At 47.1% G+C, this 22,320-nt stretch overlaps 1 protein-coding gene across 16 annotated transcripts in view; it reads left to right on the forward strand.

Annotated features, from left to right (window-relative positions):
* TRAK1 (trafficking kinesin protein 1) overlaps positions 1-20,879 on the forward strand; it is a 155,352-nt gene extending 134,473 nt beyond the window's left edge. For 6 of the 16 annotated variants that reach the window (XM_024982815.2, XM_024982814.2, XM_024982808.2 and 3 more), the window contains 4 exons: positions 1,444-1,760; positions 7,271-7,612; positions 14,909-15,011; positions 18,022-20,879. In XM_024982815.2, coding sequence (XP_024838583.1) covers positions 1,444-1,760; positions 7,271-7,612; positions 14,909-15,011; positions 18,022-18,820 — 1,561 coding nt within the window. In that variant the 3' untranslated portion in view covers positions 18,821-20,879. 16 annotated transcript variants of the gene reach the window in all.
* The last annotated feature ends 1,441 nt before the right edge of the window (positions 20,880-22,320 follow it).

The raw sequence follows: 22,320 nt of genomic DNA on the forward strand, positions 1-22,320 counted from the left end.
AAAGTGTGGACCTTTCAGTTCTCAAATCTGTTGCACCAACCGGCTGAGCTAATGCTTATCTTGATGCTGTTATGTTAACCAGTTTAAAGGGGTGTAACAGGACACGCCAGAAGTCAGCTTTTCTATAAAATGTTGGAGGGGAGTTTAAATGAATATTTTTTTTTATGTTAATGTCTATCTGCTAGGCATTTATTTCATGAACCCCTTTGTAGCTTGGATTCTGAAAGACTGAGGAGGACTCAGGCTCTGTCTCACGACCAGAATTCTGGTTTGCTTCAGAAAGCAGGGTGCAGCGTGTCTGGCAAGTGCCTACCACACTCTGCATGCCTGGGGTGGGTCCTTCTTGGCGGTGGTCTCTCCCTCTGCTCCTCAAGCCCTGCAGGAGCCCCACCCCAACCCTCATTGTCCATCCTTTTCCTATGACTTAACAAAATTGGTTTTTCTGACCTATGAGTCAGATAGTTGGAAAATTCTTGATCAGAACTCTGAGGGTTTTTTGGACTTAATTATTATTATTTTTCTTACTGAAGTATAGTTGCAGAACAATGTTATGTAAGTTATAGATGTACAATATAGTGATTCACAGTTGTAAAGATTATAATCCATTAATAGTTATTATAAAATATTGGCTATATTCCCTGTGTTGTATAATATATCCTTGTAGCTTATTTATTTTATACAAAGTACTGGTACCTCTTAATCCCCTGCCTGTATATCGCCTCCTCCACACTGATAACCACTAGCTTAGATCAGAACTCTCTTAGAGCTCTCAGATCCCTAAATTCAAGAAGAAAAAGGCGCATCCCTGGAGCCAACTGTCCTGTTGGAGACCAGGAATTGCAGCCTGAAGAAGGTTTCTTCCCAAGGTGTCACAAGGGAGATGTTTGTAGGGGCTGGGTTTATTATGTAGCGTTTGCAAGTTTTCCTTGCACCTTAGTAGCCCCTCCTCACCTCCCTGAGGAAGAAAAAACCAACAGAGGGAATTGTTCTTCTGGACAGGCATTCGTTTCCCCATTTTTGCCTACCTTTAGCCACTTGCCTTGGAGAAGGCAATGGCAACTCACTCCAGTACTCTTGCCTGGAAAATCCCACAGACGGAGGAACCTTGTGGGCTGCAGTCCATGGGGTCGCTGAGGGTCGGACACGACTGCGCGACTTCACTTTCACTTTTCACTTTCATGCATTGGAGAAGGACATGGCAACCCACTCCAGTGTTCTTGCCTGGAGAATCCCAGGGACAGGGGAGCCTGGTGGGCTGCCATCTGTGGGGTCGCATAGAGTCAGACACGACTGAAGCAACTTAGCAGCAGCAGCAGCAGCAGCCGCTTGCCTTGGTTTCCTTAGAAGTTCCAGCTGCCACCGGGAAACTAGTAGTAAGGACAGTGCTTTTCCAGCGCCCCCTGCTGGCTGCTCCGCGCTCACCCCCGTTTCCCCTCCTTCTAGAAACGAGGAGCGGAGTAAGAAGCCTGGCACGCCGGGCACCCCGGGCTCCCACGACCTGGAGACGGCGCTGCGGCGGCTGTCCCTCCGCCGGGAGAACTACCTCTCAGAGAGGAGGTTCTTCGAGGAGGAGCAGGAGCGGAAGCTCAGGGAGCTGGCGGAAAAGGGCGAGCTGCTCAGCGGCTCCCTGACGCCCACCGAGAGCATCATGTCCCTGGGCACACACTCGCGCTTCTCTGAGTTCACCGGTTTCTCCGGCATGTCGTTCAGCAGCCGCTCCTACCTGCCGGAGAAGCTTCAGATCGTCAAGCCGCTGGAAGGTGATCACAAGGGGCCTCGGCCCCTCTCTGCCCTCCTCAGCGACTCCCTGTGGTCCCTGATCCACCACCGGAAAGCGGGCAACCTCTGTAACGCCTACTCCTTTTTCTTCCGCGATAGCCACCCCCGCTGCTGGTTTGAGTTCCTCTGAGGGCCCCAGCCTCCACCTCTCCCGTTGCAGGTTTGGAAATACAGCCCAGACTAACCTCCATCAGCTAAGCCAAAGAAAAGAAAACGTGTTTGGCCCTGGTTTCCTAATTCTCTTGCATTCAGAATCTTTGAAATACAAACGGTTAGGGAAGGCAGAGGCGCTCCTGACATCCTCAGAAGTCAGTTAGGTCAGGTCAGAGGGCTCTGAGGAGTGTAGAGAATTGATGCTTTGACTTTTCAGAAAATTAGGTGTCAGGGAGGGGGTGCAAAGCAAACGGTGTTTTAAGCTGTTTATTCAGTAGCCATGAGAAAGCAGTTTCCTGTTTGTTGACTCACATGTTCTGCTTTGATCTTCAAATAAAAAGGGTGTGGCTTTCTTCAGATGCAGAGTGTTCTGAGCAAGGCTTCTAGACCTCCACAGTTTGGGGGCCGGGAAGGGGGTGGCTGTGAAGGAGAGTGAGCTCTGTACCTCCTTAAGCCTACCTTTTCCAGGGGCCATTCAGATTTAGGTATCAGGAACACCCTAGATGATTAAACTCATGGAAGCACTTTTCTTTCTTTCTGCTTTCAGCATTATAAAGTATGTTCCCTTTACTTATCACTGCCCTGCTAAGAACCATCAGGTGTTTGTAATATTCATTTTTTCCCCTACTTTAGTTTGAAAACCTATGGGAGTTTGAGAAGATATTTTAATTCTGTATTATATTCTGTATTATATATCTGATGCAAAGCCAAATCAAAATTTCTGTAAAGGCAATATTTCTCAACTTCTTTAAGAACCCATTTTAGACATTAATTCCTAATCTATCCCCTCAGAAAATTTAATGTGATAGATATACTGTTTATGTATTATACGTGTATCTGTGCCTTAAAAGAGTACAGTTATTCACCCCAAAAGAACCAGTTTTCAGCCCTGGAGTGGGGGCTGGAGTGTCACCTCTGTTAGGATGCATGCTGTAAGATGAGCTTGTACTTGTTAAAGATCCAAGAAATGTTGGGTCCCCTATTCTGAAAAGGAAGGAAGAGGCTGGGCAAACATTCTTTTTCATGATTACTTCTAATTGTATAATGTAGGTCCTTCTTAGATTTCAGAAGAGGGATAGCTCATCCTTTTTTATTTAATTTATTCAGTTGTAAGCTTGGTGATTGTTTTCTGATTCACTATTATGTCTGTTTTTCTTTCAATAAAATTTTTCATTTCTGGAATTTTACTTTTTGCCTTTCTTTTCTTTTTTCTCCTTTGTCTCTCAAAGGTCATTGGAATTTATCATCTCTATCTTGTCTGCTTTCTACATTTTACTTTGTGTTTCATTGATCATCTAAGGATATGTTTTTGACTGGTTTTCCAAGCATATTTTAGAAGAGTTTTTTTAAGAAATTATTTTGACCAAGTCATTCTTTTCTCTTTTAGTCTTGTGACATGGATAGCAGTATTTCTATGATAAATTAATAGAATAAGAAGAAATCCCATTAGATTTGCAAGATAAATTTCATCTATAGAACTCTGTTCACCAGGAACCTGTATTACTACCATTAAAAAGTCATATCTTATCAATATGGGCTGTAAGGTATTCTCATGATAGAGTCTATCCTTCTGGCTCCATTTTATAGTCCTCTGACTTCTTAACTGTTTAAAATACAATCAACTTTTTTTCTTCCTCTGCAATTACCTTTTTGTGTTACTGTGTTTAATTTGATATGATGGAGTAATGACATAGAAGTATGCCTGATGCTGGGTTCATTATAGCTCTAACTGTGGTGCTGGCTAAGTTACTTCACCTTTTTGAGCCCTGTTTCCCATACTATAAAATAGCGCTCACATCTGCCACACAAGATTGTGGCAAGGAATAAACGTGATGTGTTTTGTATTATGCTCAGCATCTGTTAGGTACTTATTAACTTGTAGGCGCCTCGAACTTGTCCCTGTTCCGTTAACTCAGGTACAAAGGCTATCCTCACCAGTGTTGAGACCGACCAGCGTTGTGCTGGTGCCCTGTTCTTACATCCTTTTTCATTGGACCACCAAGAAGCTGATAGGATTCCCGTGTTCTCCAGTGACCCAGGTAAATGTACCTGGGGTGAGGCCTCTGGAGAATGTTGGCTGGGATCATAGCAGATAGCCAATCTATGTCTTCCATCTGTCTTCCTTACCTGTTTAATTAATCTTGCTATCTGCTCATTGGTGTCAGCCAAAATAGATGGGCTAGGTGTTTTGTCTCTTCACCTTACCTTACACGTTTTAAGTAGGTGAAGAACAAACAAAACATTCAACCTAGAGAGAGATATATCTGCATTAAAACGATGAGTCGGACAGTATTTTTTTCCCCTCTATTTTGCTCTTCCTTTCTAATTATAACCAGATAGCATTTCCAAATAAACAAGTTAATATGTAATTAGGGAAAAGCACACACTTCCAAGCTGTCCATTATCCAGCAAGTTTAGTTCTAACTTTTAAGCCTCAGGTGCCCTGCTGACATAAATGGATTGAGTCTTCTTCTCCTTTGGTGACATGAAAACCTTTTAGTTAAAAGAATGGGGTGTGGAAAGAAAGCACACAGAAGGAAAAGAGTAGTAACTATAATTATGTTTTTGCCCTATCCACACCCTGCTCCATAGGCCTTCATCTTGGTGCTGACTAGGAGCACAACATTTTCTCTCTTTGCCTGCCTGACCCCAGCGTCGTTAACATGTGGGCGGGAGAAGGTGATGGTAATGGGAGGTGGGGTAAAAAGCCAAGTATTATGCATCTTTCAGCATAATCTTTCCACTGCAGTCTCACTAGATTTCCTTGCTCTGCATTTTCAGGGAATGCAAATAACTCGGTGTACTTTGTAGGCTGTTTAACTCCAAATAGCAACTCTCTGTAGCCTCATTGGTGTCTTGGACTCATGCACGGGGTGGGGAAAATGGGGCATCCTGTTAAACAGATGGAAGATGGAGGCCCACCGGACTCTTTTCTGGGCCTAGACCTCCAGCCCCACTGAGTTCTTTCCTGGTGGATCGTAAATGTCTAGAACCCTCTTCAGATGGATGGGGAGACCCGACACTTCCTTGACACAGTTCTTCACTTTCCAGTGTGTTTGCTTTGCCTTTTGTCCCCTTCCAAAGGTAGAGGTGGTGTGGCCACATTGCACCTGGGGATTTCTCATCTTCCTTCTGAGCCCTGGTTGTGCTGCTCCAAGCTAGGTATCAAAATTCTGTGTTTAAAATTTCTCCCCAGTACAATTTTGTTACCAGGAATGTGGATGTGTGAAGAGTGAACACAAACAGTGGGCCCATTTTGGATTACTATGCATGGAGGTCCCCAGGAGTGGCAGGAGAAACCCCAGTGGCCGGAAACCCCATTGCATCTCCTGGCAGGCCCTGGACACCCATGAGGAAGTTCCACTGCCCACTGTGTATTCCTCCAGATTCTCATTGAGCCCAGGTTCCTGGCTGGAATGCTGATGGCCTTGCTTGTTTTCAGACCTGTGGTTTGGGGAGGGAAGTGGGGTGAGTTTGTGGCAAGAACTAGGCCTTTAGCACTGAACACTGGCTATGCTACAACTAACTCAGTGACTTTGGAAGTTAGGTAACTTCAGTGAACCTCTGTCTGTGAAAGTGCGGGTCATAATACTTAACCATGACGGGTGGTTTTGAGGAATGAGTTGAGGTGATACATATAAAACAAGCTGCCCTGCTGACATGTCTCTGTACAGGGTATCTTTTTAAGAAATAGTGCCATGGAACCTAGGACTTAGAATCCCATGGACGGGTTTATTTCATTATATGTACCTTTGGTCTTTTTTTTCTTTTTTGCGTTTAGAATATTTTCCATTTTTATTCAGTAGATTCCAGTTAAGTAGGTTGCTATTGTACTTGTGACACTTAATGCCGGGATAAACTCCAAAGTGTGTATGACTTTTTTCTGTTTTAAGTGGATTTCAAGTCATCCATCTGCAAAACCCTTTTAAGACTCCTAGGCTGAGACTATCCGATGAGAAATTATTTTGTAGCAGTGTTTTGGAGGCAGTGCACTCAACTGGGCACAGCAGAGGGTTGGAGAGCGCAGTTACATTCCTGGACCGCTTCCTGGCCCCACTGCCTGCCTGCCTGCCTTTCCCTCTTCTTTTATCTTGACTCCTGAGCTGCTGGCTCCTGGCCTCCCTAGTTCCCCTTTCTGATGTTCCCCAGGGCAGCATGGAGGGATCCCTGCCCTCCTCACAGAGGATGCCCTCAGGAAGCCAGCAGTGACAGTCTGAGAGGTTATTTGTGCAGGAAGACTCTTACATTTTCATGCTTGAGCACCACTTTCAAAGTCTCTCTGTTGAGTTTGTCATGTTTTCAGTGTGGCCAGCTTTTTCATCTGTGGAATGGGGATAGCATGCCCAGCCTCATGGGCCGGGCACTCAGAGCCATGTGAGGGGTAATAATGTCCTAAGGAGGAAAGAGTTGTTCTGGCAGGTGGATTGGGCAGAATCCTAGCACAGAGCAACATGCTAAAGGATCTGAGATGTTGTTCTTCGGTACATACACTTCTTAGCCCAGGCTTCCTAAGAAGGCTTGGTCTTGTTACTCTGTGAATACCTGGCATCCTCAAGGTCCTCAGGGACATACTCTGGTGTTATTACAGACCTTACACCATGTCATCTGAGTCTCAGGGTCTGGTGTCATTGAGGAGATTGGCTTCTCTGCTTCAGACCTCTGGGTGGACTTGCATGTTCTTAAATCACATCTCTTTAAGCCAATTCCCACTCCCCAAACCTGCAGCCCGTGAGGGCTGCTGGCAGCATACAGAAAACTTAGGTAAAGGAGGTGACGGCCGTGCCCACCATTTATCCGTGTGCTGTGATCATTTCTTTTTGCTTTTCTCTTGTTGTGGGTGCCTAGAATTGGTTTGGCATCATCTTATTCTGTTTCTGCTGTCTTCCCTGTTCCCAGCATTGTGTGCTTGGCGTAGAATCCACACATATCCACCCCCGCCCCTCTTTCTGTGCTTGTCGTGCTTATTTTTTCCTCTTCTATGTCCAAAGTGATTCTGTGTTGAATTTGGGGGTTGACATTAGTTGCTTAAAATAAAGAGTTTGTCACCCAACATCCTTGACACATAGTATGATGTTAATTTTACTTTGTTAAAAAAATGGATTTTTACCCTGGAATTGGTGCTCCTTCTGGGCATGGAAGGGGGTTGGCACCTGACACACAGCAGGAGGGGGGCAAGGCAATTCCGTGGGTGTCCCTCCCTGAGTCCACCTGCAGCGCCCAGGGCCCCCTGGGCTCGCACTCCATGCTGGAGGGTGGTGAAGAGCCATCAGCTTAGACTCCCATCCTAATCCTCTCTTCTCCCTGTCACCCCCTTCCCCCCGCCCTTTCTCCTTGCAAGGTTCTGCCACCCTTCACCACTGGCAGCAGTTGGCCCAGCCTCACCTCGGGGGCATTCTGGACCCCCGGCCTGGTGTGGTTACCAAGGGCTTCAGGACACTGGATGTTGACCTGGACGAAGTGTACTGCCTTAACGACTTTGAAGAAGACGACACAGGTGACCACATTTCCCTCCCAGGCCTAGCTACCTCCACGCCAGTTCAGCACCCAGAGACCTCAGGTGAGAGGTCCCGAGCACGTGTGACTGTCTCAGGCAGCAGAAGTTACCCAAGCCGGCCTCAGGCTTTCCCAGAGGAGATGCAGGAGCCGCCAGCGGCCGAGGAGGAGGAGGAGGAGGGGTCTGGTGAGGGCACCGCCATCAGTCCTGTAAACCTGGCACCTCTACCGGAGGCAGAGTTCCAGGCCATTCTCACTTCCGTTCCGAGCACCATCCGTAGTGGCTCTCTGTCTGTAGCTTCTGCTCGTCTGTGTGGGTGATGATGAAAGCACTCCCATCGTGGGGTTCCGTTTGTTAATAGAGTCTGATGCCTCCTTTTGTAACAAATGGGTGCGGCTCCTCGCCCATCTTGGAGGTGCATGGCCCAGCAGGCTCTTAAAGGGGAGCAGGAAAGGCTGCTAAAAAGAAGTGGATTATTGCCCCGTCATTCCCCCCCAGTCCTGAGCATCAGCTCCCCATTTCTGTTCTGGGTTGCTTCCCACGTCTAAGGGGCAGCTTCTCGAGTCCCCTGATGACCTCCAAACTGAGCTGAGCTGGGCAATTTTAGGGGAAATTTTGAGTGCTGGAATGTTCAAAAGGTTAATGAGAGAATGTGTTACCTGCATGATATATTAAAATTGGAAGAAGCCCAGAAAGTGTTCAGGATTTCAGACAGCACTTCAGAGATCAGCCTGTCCATTTCCTAACTGTAGTGAAGATACGTGTGTTTTCGTTCCAGCTAATACATGTGTTCAAAATGGATTTTTTAAAAGTGCTTTAGCAATTCTCCTTAATCCAGCAAACCCTAAGAGGATGTTAGTAAGCTTTTTTAGAGAGAGAATTCTAGATGAATCTGGAAAAGAGCTGTGCCTGATCTCTGTGTTCTCCCCACCCACTCCCCCACCCCCAGTATTAAAGTTATGACCATGAGTTTGCAGAATTACACATCCTAGGGGTCACTGGGATGCAAAGCTTTGTGCTCGGGGGCCCTGGGATCACAGGATCACATGGGTTACTATTTACCCAGACTTCCTGGACCTCCTCATTGCTTGGGCTGAGGGGGAGAGACCCAGATAAAGAAGAATTAACCCAATGTCATCATTCTAATGACATTTCCAAGTCACCAGGTTTGAGAAGAGCACATTCATCTTTGTGACTGACAATTTTCATTCATGGAAGGTTCAACACTCCACTTATAGTACAGAGCAGGTGAGAGCTGAGGTTCATGGTGGTGTCTCCCATCCCCTGGGTAAGTTCACACACCTGTGGCCAAGGGACTCTTTTTAAAAATTTTTTTTTCCTTTGACATAAACTTTAGGTATCATCAAGTAAAAAAGATTGTTTAACACCTAGGTATATTTTTATCTTTTAGCCATTAAGTTACCAGATTAAGCTTGCAATGGAATGAAAATGTTCATTATTTAGAATCTTCTCACAAAGAGGAAACCAGCTTAGGTATTGTTACCTCCTTTTGTCATCAGCATTGGTGCCCTTCTGGAAAGCAGACAGTGGTGCAGGAGACGCTGTGTCTGCTGATTCTGTGACTGAAGTGGCAGGCATTGTGTCAAGTGTGGTGACCCCTCCCTGCAGCCTGACAGGTGAAACAGAAGTGAATGCTGTGAGTTTAAAGAAGCACCATTAGGTTCATCTTTGAAAAATTGTAGAGAAGGAATAAAGCTTATTAAGTCACCTAAGAATATCCCTCTGAGAGCAGCGAGGGAAAGGGGACCAGGTATGAGGAGCTAAGTCCTGACCACTTTCCTAACCACACACAAAGGCATGTCTGTTGCTTCTTCCCTCCTTCCTCAAACCTGGAACAAATCCATCCCAACACCTCTTGAGAAGAGCACACAAACCGCCAGTGGAAACTGTAGAGGGGTCACATTGGAAGTGTGCGGCCAAAAAGAATGAGATTGCTGAAGGGAATTTAGAGAAGGTCTGATCATCTAGACAAGGGTTCTTCTGAGATTGTTTTCAGAGTAAGGTGTGTCAAAAGTTCTGTGCAGGAGGGAAAGGCTTGGCTAATGATTTGGCTGTTTTTCCCCTGTGGGGAATGATGGGACCATTTTGATTCTTGGAACGTAAGAAGCACATCACTCGGTGTAAATCAGCCCAGGGACCCTGAGTGACATTATGCACATAATCGTGGAGTCATGGGCAGACAGATAAGCTTCCACAGGGAGACCTGGGGCATCCTCTGTCTTGGGATTTGTACTCAGGCTGGCCTGCTCTCTGCCTTGGTCTCCCCTTTCCTGTTGCCAAACAGCACAATTCCAGGAGCTGCCATCTGCCTGGGAAGACTTAGTAGGGAGAACCTTTGAAGACAGAAGGTGGTTAACCTTTCTTTTCTAACAACTGGTATTATGGGAGGAAATTGGGAAAACTTGTATATTAGGCAGTTTTGTCTGGAGCCTGCTTTCTCATGGAGAAAACATTTTGAGTGCTGAAAAATATTTATTAATATATTTTAATGTATTATTGTATCATTATTTGATTTTTATAATCCCATGTCTTTAAAAAGGATGAATCCTTGTTATATTTGTAAATAATTTAGATGATTAAAATGGATTATGGTAAACAACTTTTAGATTATTAGTTTTACTTTATTTCAGTAACATATTTTGTTTTAATTCATAAAGTGTACTTTTATCAGAAATAATCTCATACCGTCAGTGTTTCGAATTTTAGGTATTTATGTGTAGCGAAGAGCCTGCATGTGGTAAAGGTTAAAGATTAGAGTTTAAAATCACATAGTTAGGTCAGCAGATGGTGGTTTGGATGGACAGTCCAATTGAATTACCTGGATGCCTTGATTCTTAAAGGGAAGACAGAGGCAGGATTAAAGCAACATATAAGAAAGTAAAGGTCAGCTTATTTAATACTCATACACATGGAGACCATTTCCAGTGGGAGAAATTCCTAAAACAGACTCCTACACATCATGGCAGCCTACCTGGCAGTGGTTCTGCAGTAGAGCTGTATTTATGGGGCTGAGGTCCTAAAGTAAGTGTTGAAAGTAAAAATCTCATTTGGTCAAAAGTACCCTTGGAAATCCCTGAAGGTGCAGGTCTTCGGCCCCTCAGAAGCAAAAGCCAAGAACTAGCTTCCTTTGTAGCTTTCTTATTTGTGACACAGGCACAGGCTCTGCTCAGGCGAGTTACTTGAAGGGAAGGGAACAGCTGAAAGAAGCAGACGATTAAGGAACTGAGTGTCACTCCAGCCTCCTCTGGGGCGGGGCTGGTGTGAACAAAGCCTCCGTTGGGCATTCTCTCTCACTGGTCAGTCCCACTGGGGAAGCAGGAACCAAAGGGGCTTGTGAAGGAATGTTGGCCATTGAGACCTGAGGAATCTGAAAGGAAAAGTCTGGTACATTCAATTCACAGACCGTTGGGTCTGGGAATGTTCCTTCTTGTCTCTGCCTAGAGAGCTGAGGGAGTTCCCACTCAGATGGCCAGACTTTTCAACCTTGCTCTGGTGTGTAGCAGTTAGAGGAGTTTGGTCATGGTGGACAGAACCAGGATCTGCTCGCACCCCTGTATTAGGAGATGTTAAGGAAGTCCTGTGCTCCTGCATCAAAGTATATACTACACAACAGCAAAACAGGCCAGGGCAGCCTGAAATGGAAAAATGAATGAAGAATTGCTTTATTGACTTGTCTCAAACAGCATGGAGTCAACCCTACTTAAAATTTCCAGAATAAGCCTGCTCTCTGAAAGCGCTTTCTCTAGGATCCTCATCTCTGAAAACCACAGGAGGGTGCTCTAGTGCTGGGAGGGGCACCCATGTGGACTGCTGAGCGGATATTTGCACTCAGCCTTTTCTAAAGTGAAGGGCCCTTGAGGGAGCACGTGGGCGGGAACTGAGTTTCAGGTTTGTTGTCCAGTTGCACCACCTAGTGATGCCCTGGAGAAGTACACCTTTAAACTGGCTCCAGGAGTACCAGCTGGATGAACTTGGGGCAACTTAGCCAGGCCAGCTCCCCACACGTGTCGGTGGTTGCCACAGGACAGACAAGAAGGCAAGAGGGAATGGGATCCAGCTCTGTTGGCATCTTAAGACTCCAAAGAGATTTTTACACTTGCACTTTTGACTTTTTAATAGCATTCCAAAAAGTCACTTTATCTCCTGAAGATACCCCAGAAGCCACTTGAAAGAATTTCTGGTTCTGTCTGCCACGCCATGAGATTATTCCTCTGTTAAGTCACTCTTTAGATGAAACAGAGAGTAGACAACGTGTTGCGGTGGGTCAACTTAACTTTTCATTTTTTTAAGTTTTGCAGGAACCAAAAGTTGTACAGAAGCCAGAATAAGATCTTGTGATGTGGTTTTCAGTCTCTGTGCTAGAAACCTTCCCGGAACCAATGGGCTGAATGTCTGCATTGGGGACTCATGGGTCTTTCAAACTGTAGATGGGGTTGTGTAGAAGAAATGCTTAAGAAGCAGAGAAAGAGAGTTACAGGCCCATGTTAAGCCTGGTACTAAGGGCTTTCAAATGTCATCTTGTAACACTGTGTAGTTTAAAATCACTTTCATCTTTTTTTAAAAAAAGAAAAGATAAAAAGCGGTTCTGCTGTATCTGAAACTGCCTTTGTTTCCCTAATCCTCAGAGAAAAACACCTGGTAAAGCTACATTAGTCCCAAACAGCATTTATGTTAATGATGAAGCACAGGGCAAACAAAGGTTTATGGAGTTGTTCCCACATGGACTCATCACAGAACTTTTTTTCCCCAGAAAAATTCATGCAGAGACAATCTTGAATAATCAAGGATTAACTAAGTATAAAAGTTCGCTTTAATAGATTAGGATTTTGTACCAGTTTCAGAACCTGGAGGAGGAAGAACAAATAAAAATAATAAAGAATTAGGGGCTTGGGGGACGAGAGGGGGAGAAATGCAAGTTCATTCCTAAATAAAATACTTGATGAAAGTATTTGTCAGTGTTTGTACTTCTAGCTCACAACACTGCGGTCCTCCAATCAGATTGAGAAAAAGAAGGAGGATTTAAGTAGGAAGTCAGAGCATTAAATCCAGGAAACCCCGTCCTTGGAGGCCTCATGTGAACAGCACAAGGTGAACTCACAGCACCTAAGGCAGGGCTTTGGGGTGCAATAGGGCCTGGGCCCTCTCCCTGAGCCCCTGCTCTCTGCCCTGAAGACTCTGTTAGCACCTCCTGCTTTGGGAATTTGCTCTCTCCTGTACACAGAACTGTAGGAATCAGCCCCTGATGGCTCTGTGGCGACTCACTCTCTCTGTGTTGTGTCCCAAGGAAGGGAGACGCTGCAGCGGCCCGGCGGGCAGTGGTGACTCAGAGAGCTGGCGGGTCCAGGCGTCCCAGTGGTATTGCAGAAGGGCTGAACCTCTGGCTTTGGCACTTTTGATTCTTGTTGATTGACCTCAGTCTTCTCAAGCTGTCCATCGCTTCGGGGGAATGATGACCTCTGAATTTTAGCAGCCTTTTCCTCTTCCCAAAACCCATTTGCATAAGATGGGTTTTGCTTCTGCTGATGCAACAGTGTCTAAAATGTCCCATCTCACACTAGCTGTTGTGATTGAAGATCCAATACGTAATGGGGTGGAGGAGGAGGTGAATGTGTGTGACCTTTTGATTTGATATTCTGGCCATGCGTTTAAATGGAGTATGCTTCTAAGTTTAAATCCAGCCTCGCTTTTGTTTGATTTTTAAAAAAATGTTCTCTCTCTTATAACTGTTCTGTCCTAATTACTTCTACTTACTGCATTTTTTTCCCTCCCTCCCAAATAACCCATCATGCCTGTTGTTTGGGATGCTTTTCTCAGGTTTTCTGTTGCTTTTGTTTCTAGACTTTATTGCAGTCAGAGAATCGTGATTGGTCGGTTGCCTTTTCTTCATAGCTTCTTCCGTTTTTGTTTTGCTCACAGTCATTTTTCAGTTATCTGAGTTCCTAAACCATTACTTTTTTGATTGAGAAACAAAGATGCATAAAGGCTATTTTTACATGTGTTTCCCACACCCCTCCTGCTTTGCCTGGAGCTCCTTGAGGCTGAGAGTTTGCTCTCGTGGCTGTGGTGCTGGCTGCCATGCCAGCGGCTATCAGAGCCTTCCTTGACACACAGAGATGACTTGGACCACAGTCATCAGGGCAAACCAGTCTTGCACAGCTCCTGAGTCACTGCCACCATTTTTGTGCTTTGGCTTTGTCCTGCCTGCCTTCAATTTGCGTGTCTCCAGTATTTTTTTTATTTCATCTAGTTTCTTGTTTTTCCTTTTTCTTTTTTAAAGACACAGTCACCTGTGTGTGGATCTGTAGGTTTGGGGCACTGATCTCTTCTGGTTTGATTTCCTTTTTGTCAAATCCAAGAGAAAACTTGCCATAAAGAGCTAGAAGATTCTAGTTCCAGACTTTTGAATCTTCAGCGTGCTCATGGCCTCCAATAGCCTAATCATTTTTCTCCCAGGAGGTCTCTGGGGGCTGAGAGGCTGCAGGGGTGGAGTTGGTGGGGAGGAGGGGATGACCCTAGACCTCACCATGCATGCTATTGGGAGCAACATTTTTTTTTTTTCTTTTGCATTTGAGTTATGAATGAGGATGACCTCTACAATCATGATATCTCCTGTAGACTCTATTCCTACTTCTTACCTGCGGTTTTCTGATGCATGGTCCTAAAGCTTCTGTGATTTACTTTGCTCCAAATCCTAGTCTTCAGCTGCCTTAACAACTCTTTGGAGCTTTCAAAGGAAATAAGTTGAGGACAACATGCTCATTTTCATCAGAAACCAGCCATCCTAGAAATGGCAAGAAAGCAGCTCAGGGGAACTGGTGCTGCTTATAGTGCTGTGTACCAGCCCAGTCCTGGCAGAGAGTCTGGGCCCTGGGACTTTTGCCAGCAACGTTGTTGCTGAGGCAGCTGAGGCCCCATCTCCCTCCCTGCCGACCACAGATAGGCAGTAGTGGAGCCAGCTTCCTCAAGCCCCTTTTTGTGTAAACTGAAAAGGGAGCCCATGAGCCTTGCCCTGTTTCTAGGTGCAAGTGCCTCTCCCTGCCCTGCACCTCTCCCCTCCCCTTGGCAGAGCTTGGCACCTATCTGCCAATGAAAAGTAAAGCAACAAAAGAAGAAAGCCGGTTCAAATCTCTGAGGAGGGAACCCAAATTTAGCCCCAAGGGCCCTTTGGCCCTTCAAACTGGATCCACTACTGGCCAAAGAACGCTGATGGGAAACCCTGTCTGGATTGGGTTGGAAGCTGGAATTCGATGCTCTGCATGCCAGTGCTCAAAAGTGTGGTTGTTTTTGAGGGACCACCTTCGACCCAGAACATTCGTGTTTCACCTTCCTCGCCCAGATCCAGTTTACAAGGTAGCTCATCGCTTCTTGCATCTGTCGAGGGCCATGCGGGACTCTGACTTTTCTCGTGGGTGTACTTGGATGCAAGGACTATATTTTGTTCCTCCCCTCCCCCCAATTTAGCCCACCACCCTGGGAAGTGCATGTCACAGACCAACTCCACCTTCACCTTCACCACCTGTCGCATCCTGCATCCTTCAGACGAGCTCACGCGGGTCACACCAAGGTAAGGGACCCAGCCGTGGGGTGGGCAGGGTGGGGTGAGGTGGGAACACTCCCTGCGAGACTTAATGTCAAGGAAAGCTGAAGTAGCAAGAGGGTTGTTCAAAACCAACTCCAGCCAGTGGAAGCATCTCTCACCTGTTCAAGTCCCATCTCTTTTTTTGAATCAAGACCCCTATTGATTCATAGCCAGCACAGAATAGAGAGACCTGGACCCACTTTAAGTTGCTTTCGTATTGGTCATGAAAGATTCTTAGGCCCTGCCTCAACCAGCTGAAGTTCAGGGCACTACCGCAGGCTCTAAGGCCAAGTCTGTTGGCTTTTTGCCCCCAAATTTGCCGGTAGAACATGTTCTTTCACAGAATGGAGTTACTGAACCCTGTGGTAGCCCTTATGCCCCTGGAAATGGTCTCAGGAACCATGTATGCATCACAGCCACACTGTAACAGCCGAAATGATAAAACTTGAACAGAACCACATGCTTGATGTGGTCCATTTCCCTTGGATGCCTCCAAGAAGTGATAGAAGTTAGCACCATCTGACGAGAGGATTTGTGTGGCCTTGGCAGGGTTGGGGGAAGGGTCTGTTTGACTGGATTTCAGGCTTCCCAGAGCTTCTGGTGAAAGGGAAAACGGTCTCCCACAACATGGTGGTGTGACCCCCCTCAGCCATTTTCTCTGTGGTGCGAGGTGCCAGGATGAGTGGAAAGTATCTCACAGGAGGGAGGCGAGTTGGGCCAGCTCGGAGGGAGCAGCCACCCCAAGGAGCACCTTCAACTATGAATAATTCTCCACAGGTCATGTGAGGAGGACGACGAAGCAGCCCCAGGCCCTGTTGAGCTGAGAGCAGATGTAGGGCAGAGAGTGAGCCCACAGGCAAGGCAGGGGGTGAGCACACCACCAGCAGGGCCTGCCTGGCAGGGCCCTGTGAAGGAGCTGTGTGTGCACGTGTGGCCGCCACTAACCCGCAACGTGGGCGTGGATGTGTCTCTGTGGTTGTGCCTGGCTAATTCGGCCTTGACAGCAGATACCCCTAACCTGTCTAAACACCCCAGTCAAGCCAAGTGCCAACACTAATACAGGTCTAACCAAGGTTCTTACCAGAAGGGGATCTCTAAATTTTAGCTTGTCTCCATCTCCCTTCCTGCCTCTGGAGAACCTGGCTTCCCCATCCCCCAGCTTTATGTTTGAAGAGATTGTGTTGAAAAGCAATGGACAGAGCTTCCCCTTGGGAGAGGCTGGTGCCCTGGCACTCTTCTGATGGCAGCTGTAGGACTCAACACTGCACCCCTGCCTTCTTCTCTAAGTCCTTATGGCCTCATCAGGGATGAAAAAGCCTGAGAAGTAAGTAGCAGGAGAAGGCTTTTTGCCTGAGTTTGAAAGAATGGCAGCCTGAAACAAAAATGGAAAATCTCTCTAGAAGTGGTTCTGTGACCAAGTACAGATTTTTTCCACCCTCGATTGCTTATAGATCAGTTTTGTGGAAATCCACCTGTGCCTTTTGAAGACCCACCTTTTAAGCTTCAGGATCTGCTGTGGTTTCTAATCCCATGTTCCTCTGAGTGCTCCCCACCCACCAGCATCCCCACTCCTAAGCTTGTGTGAGACGGGCCTATTCTGGGTTCCTTACCATGTATAGACTGACCAGCAGTGAGGTCACTTGAGTGTGGAGCCAAATGATGCTGCAACTTGTACTTGGCTTTTGACCTGTCCTCCCACAGGAGGAGTCCCTGCTCTACTCATTCTGGGGATCTGCCCCAGAGCCTGTCCCCTTCCTCCCCTTTCCCTAAGTTGGTGCTTTGTCCAGGGTATGTGGCCCGTCCCTTGCCAGGCTGGGGAGAGAGGGCTCTATCCCCGAGTTACTGGGGACCACCCAGCTGCCTGTTCCCAGGGGCACCCGAAGCCCCTGCTGCGTCCTTAGGTAGGTGCCAGGGCAGGTCTTATGAGACCGTCAGAAGGGATGTTTCTGTGCCCCTCAGTTGCTCATCCAGCAACAGCTTAGGGGCTCTGTGCCTGGGGTCGGGGGGTGCCTCACTCCATCCCTGTAGCAGTTGTGAAAAGAGGGACCCTTCTGGTTTCCAGGCAGACAGCAATGCATTTCCCACTGCTGCCCTTTTGTTACACTTTCTGCCTTGATTCTCCTTACTGCTGAATCCCAGCTTCTAGAATCTAGTGGGCCCTCAGTCATATATAAGTGGACAGAAGAATCTCTCCACTTTCCCTTTAGTAACCAGGTTTCACCACCCAGTGGGCCTTTTTCTAGGTGGCTCTTTAGATGAAGATCTGATGATACATGACATGTATCATCTGTCCCCCTATCTCCACTCATCAAAGTGGACTTCAGCACCCGCAGGAAGAGTACTGAAGGGCAGCAGGGTGCAGAGGAAACAGCACTGTAGTGGGAGTCAGGAGCCTGGGATCTGCTGCTGACTTGATGTGCACCTTCAAGCCTCAGTCTCCCCATTGCCCGGGGGCCCTCTCCACCTGCTTCAGCCACACCCAGAATCAACTCATACCGCGGAGCCCTGGTTAACATCTTACCTCAAGGAAATGGGTACTGGGAAGGAGTGCAGAAATTTGAGGAAATTGGTAGAGACAGAGCGCCTCTCTGCTGCAGGGCTTCCTGTCTTATCTTTGGGGTCACTCAGACTTGGGTTCGAATCCAGGATCTTCCACTGAGTAGCTGAGTGTGATGTTGAGTAAGTCACCTAATCTGAGCCTAATTTCCTCACTTGCAAAGCCAACAGTTGTACTCACCCTCTAGGGCTGAGAGAAGGGAATCACGTGCAGCTTCCTATTGATGTAAACCAGCCCCCCCAATTCAGAGACTCCACGGCCTCTACAGATGAGAGGGAGGATCAGACATGAAAAGAGGCATCCAGGGAACCTGGGTTGGAGGAGTCCCCTCAGTATGTCCCAGGCCTGCCCTGCGCCCCTGCAGGAGGCTGGCCCGGACCCTATCCTTGGTTTTCCTGGGCATTTTCTGATCAGTGACCTGTTGTGTTTTCTTATCAGCCTTAACTCGGCCCCGACTCCGGCTTGTGGCAGTGCCAGCCACTTGAAATCCACACCAGTGGCCACGCCGTGCACTCCCCGGAGACTGAGCCTGGCCGAATCCTTCACTAACGTCCGTGAGTCCACGACCACCATGAGCACGTCCCTGGGGCTGGTGTGGCTGCTGAAGGAGCGGGGCATTTCCGCGGCTGTGTATGACCCCCAGAGCTGGGACAGGGCCGGTCGGGGCACCCTCCTGCACTCCTATACCCCCAGGATGGCAGTGATCCCCTCCACACCACCCAACTCACCTATGCAGACGCCCACATCTTCTCCACCTTCCTTCGAGTTCAAGTGCACAAGCCCTCCCTACGACAACTTCCTGGCTTCCAAGCCAGCCAGCTCCATCCTGAGGGAGGTGAGGGAGAAGAAGGCGGTCCGGAGCAGTGAAAGCCAGACTGACGTGTCTGTCTCCAACCTCAACCTCGTGGACAAAGTCAGGAGGTTTGGCGTGGCCAAAGTGGTGAACTCAGGGCGAGCCCATGTCCCCACCTTGACTGAGGACCAGGGACCTCTCCTCTGTGGGCCCCCAGGCCCTGCGCAGGCCCTTGTCCCCAGAGGCCTGGTACCCGAAGGCCTGCCCCTCGGATGCCCCACTGTCACCAGTGCCATCGGTGGGCTCCAGCTCAACAGTGGCATCCGACGGAACCGCAGCTTCCCCACCATGGTGGGGTCCAGCATGCAGATGAAAGCCCCTGTGACACTCACCTCGGGCATCTTGATGGGTGCTAAGCTCCCCAAACAAACTAGCTTACGGTGAGGCTGGGAAGAGGCCCTTCCCCTAGAGGAGACCAGGCTGGCTCCCGCCTCCCTCTCCTCCCCCTGCCCTGCGCACGCTCCCTCTGCCCTCCTCTGTCCATCCCCTCCTGAGCTAGACAAATCAACCTCGTGCCTAATGGGGGCAGAGTGGAGACTCTGTAAAATGTGTACATAGGACTTGGAAACCTGTATCTGCCCTGCCCTTCCTTCAGATCCTGCAGGAAGCGCCCCAGCAGCGACATCACTCTTGAGGACCTAGCCTATGCTGGCGGCCGAGGGCAGGAGCAGCCGGGTGTCTTTCCTTCTTCTTTCCTTTGAGAAGCACTGAAACCCCCAAGTGTGTTCTTATCCCATGGATAGGAAACCAGTGAATTTGTGGCTGCCTTCCAGAGCCACACTTCCTGAGCTGTCAGGTGGCACAGTGGTTCTGCCGTGCCGGCGTCACTGGGCACCTCGCCTCTCCCGCCCCGTAAGAGCGTAAGGGGCCTCCGTCCACAGCCACGTGCAGTTGCTGTAGCTTTCACGATGGAAGAGTTAGTTGTTCTTTCCTTCTGGGGCCCCAGCTTCTTTAAGACCTTCACTGCTCGGCCCCAACGGACGGTCGCTTCTTTTTTTTGACCTGTGACTTTTTCTTCTCATGCCTTCAATGCGAAGTCATCCTTCCATGTTTTGTAATCCACTGTCAGGCCAGATGTCTGACCTGAAAGAGAATGTATTTACACTCCTGCTGCACCGTTTGGCAGCCCCTGTGTGTTCTGTGTGATTTACTTTTTCCTTTTTTTTTTTTTTTTTTAATATATGCAGGGAAGTAATGGTACTAGATGGGAAGTCGCAGTAAAATGTTCTCTCCATGGTTCTGTGACACCAAAATACAAGTTTCGGACACACCAAGCAGCTAGTGAGATAGCAGCTTATTTCTGGGACCCAATGTCACAACCAATTGATTAAGACCAGAGCCAATGTGACTTTAACAATAGGACCTTAAGGAAAAGGGGTCGGGAGAAAGGTGGTGAATGAAACTTGTCAACAGTGAAAGAGTAGAAACACGGCCAAAGGTAACACCAAACCAGTTCACAGAGAAACAAGGCTTTGGAGGTCCGCTGGTTCTGGTCTTTACTCTAGACCCGACACCCTTGAGCGTATTCTCACATCTGTGGTCTTCTGCTGCAGCCATTCAATATCCACATGTTTTGCCCTCTTGTTTCAGAAAAGAGCGGTCCCAGAAAAGCCCTTCGTGTCCTTGTGCCACTTTTTATCGTTAGGAAAAGGTAGAGGTATTGTGAGAAGAACCATGAACAAACAGGGAGCCTGGTCCCATCCCTGTCATCCACCAAGTTTCAAACTTTTATTTATTGTTTGTGTGTGCTATATTTTAAACATTCTCTGTCCTATCCAGCTTGGTCACAGTGTGTCTGTGGCTTTCCAGTCCAAGCAGACCATTTATTTATTCTGAGCTGGGGACTGTACATCATGGTGCTCTGTGGCCATTTGTTCCAGATGTTTATGGAAGGATAACATCATATGCAAGTAAAATCATCATTTCGCACCCCCCATTCCCTTTTTCTTCCACCCCCTTGGCAAAAGATGTATCCTTCAATTGAGTGAGTGTGAACTTTTGTCCGCAGAAGATACTTTGAGAAAGTTCCCAGGAGCAAGCTTCAGTCCCATGATTTCAGACTATTTATTCTCTGAACACGAGGGTGTTGGTTAATTATGTTTTCAACTCTCCTCTCTGTGGTATGTGTGCACTCACTGCACGGAACTTATATCTTTTTATTTGAATGTATTTTAAAGCAGTAGGTAGAATAACAAAGGAATATGAAAACCATGGATGGAATGGACCATTTTATGTATTCAGAGAGAGGAGCCACCCATCATCACAAAGAAAATACCCATGTAAAATTCAGCAATTGAGAGGTTGCAGTATTTAGTATAGTTAATAAATGATCAACATTGTGCAACCACTACCAAAAAGTGTGTTGTAATGCATCCAAAATCAACAATAAAATTTTATTTGCTGATGAATACCAATAAAATAAGATCAAATGATGGAAACCACACTGCTACTGATTTGTATTTTGTTCTTTTCATTGAGGAGTTGATCTCTGAAAGACATGAGGGATTCAGCTCTTGGGGGAACTTAAATGAAAGACATATACTTCTGTTGTATCCCACCTTTCTTTTAATGTAATACTTTCCCTTAGACAAACTTCTAGTCAGAGCTGGAAGCACTCTCTCACTTTTCAGGGCTATATACTACTCTATCGTGTACATGCCCACTGTGAATACATGTACACCCCCATGAACCTTTAAATTAATTCTAAACTTTCACTATCACAACACTGAAATGAAAAAATATTGTGTATATGTAATTTTCCACACACATGAACTTACCTATAGAATAAATTCCCAAATAGATGTTGTCAAATTGCCTTCCATAGGACTTGGTTGAGATTTAAAAACCAAGGACAGTGGAGGATCACTAGACGGAGAAGAAAATGACAAAACTTACTGCCACTTTAACGTGTGGAAGCAGTGAAGTGACCCAAGCAAACATAGCGTTGGTGGTTTCAGTGGCATGGATTTCAATCAAGTGCTACCATTTAATAGTGCTGTGACCTTGGGTAAGCCACTTCTCTTTGGGTCTTCCATTTTTTCAACCTATAAATGCGAAATCCCTTAGGTTACTGAGCTGAGGAAATACATTTTGAACATCTGTGATGGACCAGGCACTGTTAAAGGTAGTGCGGACACGGTGATAAGTGGTTGATTTCTCTCATGGAGCATACATACAGTCTTTGAACAGGAAAGAGATGACCAAACATGGCATAATAAGGGCTGTACAGAGAATTGAAATAGGCTGATCTGAGGGACTAGGTGGCTGCTTTGGGCAGTCAGGTAAGGCCTGTCCAAGGAGGTGGTATTTGAATCGACCATGTGAGCTCTGGCACAGGAGCATTAGTGCAGAGAGAGCAGCTACTACAAAGGCTCAAAGGTAGGAACGCACTTGGCGTGTTTGAGGATCAGAGAGCAGGTCTGTGTGTGTGTGCCAGTAAATAAGGGGCGAGTGGTTATGGTAGAGAAACCAGTGTTCATCAAATTGTCCATGTGATGCCAATGTTTCCCAGCCACTTTGCAGTGGTCAGGGCACAGGATTATTTCTGGCCAGTGGGCTGTGAGCAGAGAAAAGGCCATTCATGATTTTTCCTCTCTTGCTCTAAATTCAAGCATTGAAATGGTAGTGTCACAAGTTGGTGGAGCTATCATCATCCTGGGTCTCCAAGGACCCATGAGACCTGCCCTCCAACATTTGACATATGCTCTGAAGGAGAAACCAACTTTCGTTAAGCCAGTGAAGTTTTAGGGTGCTTCATCAGAATCCCTGGAGCTAGGGCCCAGGTACGTTTCACTAAGCCCTCCAGGTGATCCTGGGGCTCACTAAGCTCTGAGAACCACTGTGCCAGATCAGGCAGAGTTTGATTGGATGTCCTGCCATGGGAG

Source organism: Bos taurus, chromosome 22 (genome assembly GCF_002263795.3).
Source record: "Bos taurus isolate L1 Dominette 01449 registration number 42190680 breed Hereford chromosome 22, ARS-UCD2.0, whole genome shotgun sequence".
Taxonomy (NCBI): domain Eukaryota; kingdom Metazoa; phylum Chordata; class Mammalia; order Artiodactyla; family Bovidae; genus Bos; species Bos taurus.